At 39.8% G+C, this 7921-nt stretch overlaps 1 protein-coding gene across 1 annotated transcript; it reads left to right on the forward strand.

Annotated features, from left to right (window-relative positions):
• The first annotated feature begins 1678 nt into the window (after positions 1-1678).
• GUCA2A (guanylate cyclase activator 2A) lies at positions 1679-5935 on the forward strand. The gene is made up of 3 exons (XM_068415252.1): positions 1679-1753; positions 4788-4977; positions 5868-5935. The coding sequence occupies exons 1-3, from the start codon at positions 1679-1681 to the stop codon at positions 5933-5935; spliced, it is 333 nt and encodes a 110-aa protein (XP_068271353.1).
• Positions 5936-7921: the final 1986 nt, after the last annotated feature.

Here is a 7921-nt window from a genome sequence, read left to right on the forward strand (position 1 = left end):
CTCTTTACTGTCAGAAATGCTGCTGGATCAAAAGCACTGGGACTTTCCACTACAGCATGCCATTAGCATGTCAAGCACAACACTGATGAAAAGTCCATGCTCCAACAGGTGTCCTGACCCAGTGGTTTTGGAAACTAGGTGTGTAATGGGAGGTGAAGTTTCAGTCGCCTCTTTCATCCCTCTCAGTATACCTTTTTATTCCCTACATTTAATTGCTTTCTTACCCTCAGCTTCACTTAGTTGGATTCTAGGCATGTCTGTCTCTTCTGACACCTCTGCAAAGCTATACTTTCTGCTGTTATACCCTTGACCAATATTAAAGCAATTAAGGACACAGGCATGAATTGTTCTGGAGTTGCAAGTAGTGTTGGCTGCTGGCCATGATTGCACAGAAAGCACAGACAGAATAACAACAGAGAAAGCAAGCTCATTTTGTGGTAACAAAAGTGCTTCTAGGGGTTCAAATTTTGTGGATGAGGAGTAGACTGGACTGGTGGAGAGGAGAGAAGCAAAGTCTATCCGTAAGCAGTCAGCACTGTCAGCTAAGGGGTAGCTTCAACTTTACTGAAATTTTTGGAGCATACTGAACCAGAGAAGCCCTCCCTACAAGCCCACTGCCTGAGAACACCAGGTTACTTTAGTTTCTGGAATTTTATACCAAGCAGCATGGTGGTTTTCACTGTAGTCTTAGCAATAGATTAAAATACAGTAAGAACTAGAAGCCTTTGCTGGCATAAAATATTGTTGAGATTTGCAGAAGTTGCTTAGTGGCTGACTGTTGCCCTCCTCTGTTCTGCTGGTATCAGGAAGATTGTTTGGCATGGTGTCTGTTGTTACTCCAAAGCTGCAATACGTCAGAAATCATTTACAGATTAAAGGACCTGAGCCTGATGGGCAGAACTGAGCTGAGTGAGGCACGTCGATGCTCCTCCACTTGTGTGACATTACCATGTTTCTGGATAAGACTGAAAGTCACAGAGAAATAGATTTGATTCATGGCAGCCTTTATCCTTAAAGACAATCCCTGTGCATTTTAACTAGGTGCTGCAAAAAGCAGCAGCAAGATGACATTTTATATCTGGTCATGTGCAGGCACAGCTTGTGTTCATCTTCCTTGGTCCATTGCTACCATCTTAGTACCCGGAGTCCCCGGAAGAGGGAACTGACTGGCCAGCAATCAGTGCAAGAGATCAAATTTTTTTTTTATCTCCTTCCAAATCTCTTTCTTTCTCACAGCTCTGCAGGAAGTGGCCAGAAACCTGAGTACATTCCCCATATGGAGACTGAGTTTCTCTTCGATCAATATCTACCATTTATTTATTGTAGGCTGGAATGTTTTGCCTGCCTGTATCATGGCCAGTTTCTCAAAGTGGGAGAGACTCATAAACCCCAGGATCTGCCTGGGTGTGACTGGCCTACTCTGCTAATGAGTTGATAACTGATAGTCCACTGAGGGTTTATTATATGTCAATAAAGATCTTAGATTAATGGATTACCAAGCAAATGCTGTGTGAAGTCTTTAAAAAGCTCCAGCTTTGCACTGGGAGCATAGACCTCTGACTGCTGGGCGTTCTGAGTGCTGAGAAGAGAGAAAGTCTGAGAGTCACAAAAGACAAAGACCAAAGCCAGAGAAAATAAAATATATTCAGATTAGGAAAGGCTATACTTTGCAGGCACTATGAAAGGTTTTATTTCCTTTATAGTCCTTACAATCCTTTTACTGGTGCACAACTCCCAGGCAGTCTACGTTCAGGTAAGTTTTCTGATCTTTAATTTGTTGGTATTACAACTTCAACAGAGTATTGATATTATGTGAAGTGTGGCTGCAACAGGAATCTTGAACTAAACTAATAGACCTGAATTTTTGCTTTGCTCTGGCTCAATATAGAACTTCATCTCCCTATACTTCAATTTTTCTTTCTGTAAAATGCTTCAGGTATTACTAACATGCTGCTGCAGTTTAATTAACTTCACCAGCCCTATCACTGCTCTGGAATCCCTTGCTGACGGAGGCATTGTGTTTCTGGAGTTTTCTTTTGCACATAAACCCATGTGTTATGAAGCTGCAAGAACTGGGGACACCTCTAACTTTATAGAATGATGTAAACAAGATGTGATAAAAGAGAAATTGTCTTGTCTTGACTGCTTCTAGGCAGGAAGTTCGTTACGAAAATGATCACAATTTATGTGATGGAGCCTACACACATATCACATATAAAAAAAGAAAAGGTGAAAGAAATGCTTAGCTGGATCCAATGAAATATGAATAGGCAGATAAGCTATAAGAGGAGGCTGTACCTAATTTTCTAAAATACACAGCATCTGTGACTGATATTACATGCAACATGGAAGCAGTTAAGAAGGTACTTCAGTGTTCTTGTCTGTACTTGGGAGTGTGTTGGATCTGCCTGCACTCATCCTTAGAAACAGTTGGGGAGATTTCAGCTTGATTGGAATGAAAAGAACTTCCTCAGAGTACAGAGAGAACTAATATTTCTTAAACAATTATTGACTCTCTTCATATGTGCACAGTAGGTTTCCAGGGATAAGGTACTTTATGCCTTGAAATATCCTCTTTTTCTCCTTTGGATGTCAGAGATATCCAGAGGTAGCAGGTTTAAACTATTCCTTTCTTCCAAACCATTCTTTAAAATTTAGAGTCTCCAGGGGAACGGATAGCTTCCTACTTAACGAAAAAAAAAATCTGTTTTTCAATTGGAAATATAAAAAAATAACTAAATGAGAACAGCTGTTTCTAGGTTGGATAAAAGTGTAGAAAGTGCAGCTCTGGAGTTTTAGCTCCTCTTTGTAGTTTGAATTCCTATCTCATTAATCATTAAATCTGTATTTTCCCAAATATATGTGCAGTGTACTCTGCATGTGTGTTGCACTCCTTTCACTTGGACTACTTGAGGTCCCTAAGGTCTGACTAATTACTCAGTGCACAAAGTTGGCTTATGCTCTTGTTTGCTGAAATTCTTCCAAAGACTTCCCTTCCCTCTCCCGTAATATGTCAGCAGTTGTTCGTTTAACAAAAAGTTTTGCAAAACAGAATGGAAGTTCATTTGACTTCATATCATGTTTTTAAAGACTGAGTATCGCTATTTCGACAGTTCCCATCACAGATCTTGAATTAATATGATGGAAATTGAAGGAAGATGGTTTACTAGGTGTGGAGTAAAAACAGAAGAACTACAGAGATCTGTAGTTCTGGCTTGCACTGTTTCTGTGATAAAAATCTCTTAGTTCAGCAACACAGTATGCACTTTCACGTTGGAGGGAAGATGCTGCTCAGATTGAGCTCTCTCTTATACATCTTTCTTATCTGAGGTGGTGGGGTTTTTGGTTTGAGGTTTGGGGGTTTTTTTGATTCCTTTGTTGCTTTTTGTCATCAGGACCTACACATCTCAGAGTTCATTCTTACTTTCTGGTTTCTCTGAAACTGTACCTGTGGAAATCCATCTCTTTTTAGTTCTCTCTTTTATGCTTTTGGGACCTGTGACCAATAGTTGAATCTAGAACTGCATTTGTAGAGGAAAAGTTAATTTTTCATAGGCAACCATGCCTGATAAATTAATCTGAGTAAAATCATAAACTGATTGCAAGTAGAAAAGTTTAATTTTGTGAAGTAAATGCATGTCCAAGGTTTATGTTGTTGTTTTTTTTTTTATTCTTTAACACCAAAATTCTATGATTCTGTAAAAAAAACCAACAAACCAAAACCAACTGCCCCTCCCCCCCCATCTCATACTATTCAACATTGGGCTCAAGAAACTATGAAATAAGTGGCAATATTTGGTCTCATGCTGCATCAGAGACATTTCACTTTATTTCTTTGAATGAGAAGGTGTTACTTGACCATCCTACTGACTACATGTTGGTCATTAAACCAGGTTAAAACACATTCTAAAGATCAATTTGAAAATGCATATTTCTCTTCTAGGCCAAACTGTTTATCTGCAGACATACACAGACTTTGTGCACCTAGCTTAACAGTTCTACCACCTGCAATTTAAGTTTATGACCTCAACAGCGGGATTTACTTGAAACTGAGGGAATGACCGTTAACAGATGCACAGGGTCTAGCAATCTAAAACATGGAGTAATATTTCCCAGAATACTCTCATGTCCTCCTGAAGTTTTTGGTAAGAACTTTGAGTCAGAAGTGTCATATTTATGCTGCCACTAATTTGTGTTCCATTAACTGTGTGGACAAATTTTAAACTCACAGAAACTTGCCACAGTACCTTGGGGTGAGGGATTTAAGCTCTTAACAACGCATAATGTGAAGGAATAGCTCCTTTTGTGTTGTTAGAGCCTGCCACACAACAACCAACACTTGAAGTTCTCCACTGATGTATTAGAAGAAAGAGTGAATAAAATAAATTCCCATTTACCCCCATTCAACTCATGATTTTGTAAATCTCTACCATATATTGCCCAGACATCTCTTTTCTAGGCTGAAGATTTCCAGCCTGTATCTTTTGACCCCAGATTTTATGAGTCTCTCTCACGGGAGTGAGAAATGCACTAATTCTGCCTCCGTCCACTGTGATACATAACAAAAGCTCTGACTAGCCAGCCAGGCCTCGCTGCTTCTGTGAAGGGTCTTTGCCTTGAAGAGCTGACCATTTTGCCTTCAGTCAGCACTAATTTTATCTACGCTTTTTTTCAACACTATCTTTTCACTGCAGTATAGTTTTTGGGAGAGCTCATGGTTGAAATGGAATGGATTTCCCTAAGGACTGCCTTCCTGACGCCTTTTTTTTCTGGTTTTGTCTATATAGGATGGAAACTTGAAATTCTCCCTTGAGTCTGTGAAGAAGCTAAAGGAGCTTATGGATGGGAACAGACACATTAACCCTCGCATGGTGGTTTCAAAGGCCAGCTATTCTCCATGTGATGAAAAAGATCTCCCTGAGGAATTCCAATCTGTGTGCAAAAGAGAAGATGCATCCATGATTTTTGAGAGGCTGAGTATGTAGCTCATATTGCATAGTTGCCATTTTTATCATGTTTTCAACCTTAAACATTCAAATAGCAGCAGGCAAAGAAATGTAATTACTGTTCTGTCACTTCTAAAGCAGCTGAGAGACTCCATGCTGCCTTTCTACTACCCCTCCTATAAGGGTTGGACTACAGTATCTGTGAGCCCCCTACAAGAAAATTCCTGCTGTGCTGAGCTTAGCAGCCTGTACAGATAAGGCTGCTATAACCATGAAAAAGCTTCCTCCAAGTAGTTGCACACTAACTTACATGACTTAAAGTGAAAGAGCCCATGATGTCCTCTGGCTTACAGGAAAAGCAGAGTTATATCACTCAGTTCTAGCTAACTACAAGTTGTGAGCAGGTCTAATTGCTTTCTCTAATCAGTGTAGAAGATGTTTTTCCAGGTAGCCTAAAAGAGGTGTGAGATGTAAATGAGGTGAATCTTTCTTTGGCATGATCTGACTCCAAGACACACATAGTAATTCTTGAACTGGCTACTACAGTGTCTGCTTTTGTATTTTATTATGTTGCATTTATCTACCATCCAATACAATGTACATTTTAGGAACAAATGCTATGAATATAACAAATATTGTGATTCTACAAGCCACATCCCCACCACCCTCCCACAAGATGTCTTATTGTTCTCTTGCCTCCACATGTTCCCATTGTTTCCTCAATGAATTCAGGTTTGATTTCGTGATTTCAGCCAGATTTTTGCAGGAACTAATTTTACTTATACCAATAATAACTTCAAGGAACATTAAAACTCATAAAATAGTAATGGAAAGGAGTCTCCAAATCCCTTGATGTGTGGCTCTGCTCTCCAAGAAATTCTCTTGCCATCTCATTGAAACCCTCTCTTTTCTCTCTAACAGATCTGGCTGTCCAAGAACCTGATTTGTGTGAAATCTGTGCCAATGCTGCCTGTGCTGGTTGCTTTTGAATAAAGATGAAACAATCCAAAGAAGATGTGTCAAGCTAGGAAGTTTGTGCATTCATATTGCAAGATCGCATACTTTCACAAATCAATATTTGGGCTCCATCTCCACTACAGTCAAACTGGAGCTGCTAGCTCATGTAGACATACCAGGGGTAGTCCTGAAGTAGTTGGATCAGGTGCCACCAGCAGTGCAGCAGCAAGGAGACTGTAAATCTCATCTGAGAGGTTGCAGTTCTGTATGAGTTGTGTCACACTGGAACGAAAATGTCCTGGGCACAGTTTCGTTTTCCACTGTTCTGTCTGGATTGGAACACGATGGGTGAAACTGAGCAGTCTCTTGCAGCCTTTTTAACATCTAAATCTGCCTGTGATTGGGACTCCCCTACACGTAACACCCCACAGCATTGGGTTATCATCTTTTCCAGCCCATGCTTTCCAGTGTGGTGGATAACTATCTCTCTGACTGTAGGTCTGCATGTGACATGCATGTGTTTGTTACAGAACTGTAGCAAGTAACTTGGGGACAAATTATGGGTGTTTACAACACTTTCATAGACAGAAAATTCTCAGTATGTTACTTGTACTAATTGTTGCAAATTTAGGGAGTGGATGTAGGGGAGCACAGGAACACTTTCTACATAGCTGTATGGAAGCTCCCTTCTTTTGGCAGATATTCATGTTCATTAAGCTCTATTTAGGAGAAAGGAAGACCAAACTGCAATGCTGGAATCACTTTGAAATTAAAACATTGCCTTGTGTTTTTATTTATTGGTGGTAAGATTGTGAAGAAAGGATCTGCCCATGTTTATATGCTGTATATGAAAGAAAAGCTAATAATAATTTAGGGTTTTTTTGGTTTATGTTTTTGCTGGGTTTTGGGGTGGGATTTTTTTTTTGTGATAGTCTGCTTGGCTGCTTGATTTTCTCCTATATAAGGTCTTTCGTATCTGGGTCTTCACTGGAATAATAGAAGTCTTGTTAATATTGTCCTGAACTTAAAACAATTTGTGGTCCTTATATGGATCATAATAATATGATAGCTTTTAAATTATTCCCTTTTACTTTTAACTGTTGAATTAGTATCTCCATTTCATATATATGGGGCCCTCAACTCAGCAACCAAGTTCTCAAAAGACTGTCAATGCTATAAATCTAAGCACTTATCCCAGGAACTAGATGCCTAAATCCAGAACTGGTTCAAAAAAAATAATATTAGGTGTATAACTTCCTGTTTAATTTGACAGAAAACTACGTGGGTGCAGAAAAGAATTCCTCACATCCAGTACGTTGAGTACTCCAGGAGAAAAAAACATCCAACAGCAAATGCCAAAGAATCTCACAGTAAGGTTCTTCCTGCTGCCTTGAAACTGGCATCTCTGGGAAACTGGATTTCCTGACTCAAAACACTGCTTGGACTTATTTTAACCCTAAAGTTATTTCTCAGCATATAGAAATATGGCTTATTATTTTCTCTTAAAACTAACTTGACAAATCATTAAGTCTTAGCACAACAGCTTGGAGTGGCTCATGTAGGAAGGACAGGTTATGCATTTTACAAGGAAGGCTTGCTGGCAATAAGACTAGAACCAAGATCTCCCTGCTGATATGCTACCACTGTTCAAGCAGGGTGAAATGGCTGGACTGGAGACCCTTGTGTGTGTTCTCCCACAAATCTTCTGCCCCTTTATATACAGTGCCCTGCCATCAATAGGAACACCTCAGACTGATTATGGCCTAGCGTGTCGAGCACTGTCTTGACATACAGAAAAAGGGGGTTAAAAGAGGCACTCACATCTCCATTTTGCACTTGCTGGATGAGATTTCTAATAATTGGGGGATTATACACAAGGAGGATTGTGTCACTGAGGGGGAAGAGGGGACACACACAATAAAAGCAACAAACCAAGAAAGCCAAGAAACAACAGGCAGGAGTGGAGTTCCAGTTTAGTAGCAGGCTGCAGAAAGCCCACTAGAGAAACCAAATTTTGA

This window comes from Nyctibius grandis, chromosome 17, assembly GCF_013368605.1.
Source record: "Nyctibius grandis isolate bNycGra1 chromosome 17, bNycGra1.pri, whole genome shotgun sequence".
NCBI classification, from domain to species: Eukaryota; Metazoa; Chordata; class Aves; order Nyctibiiformes; family Nyctibiidae; genus Nyctibius; species Nyctibius grandis.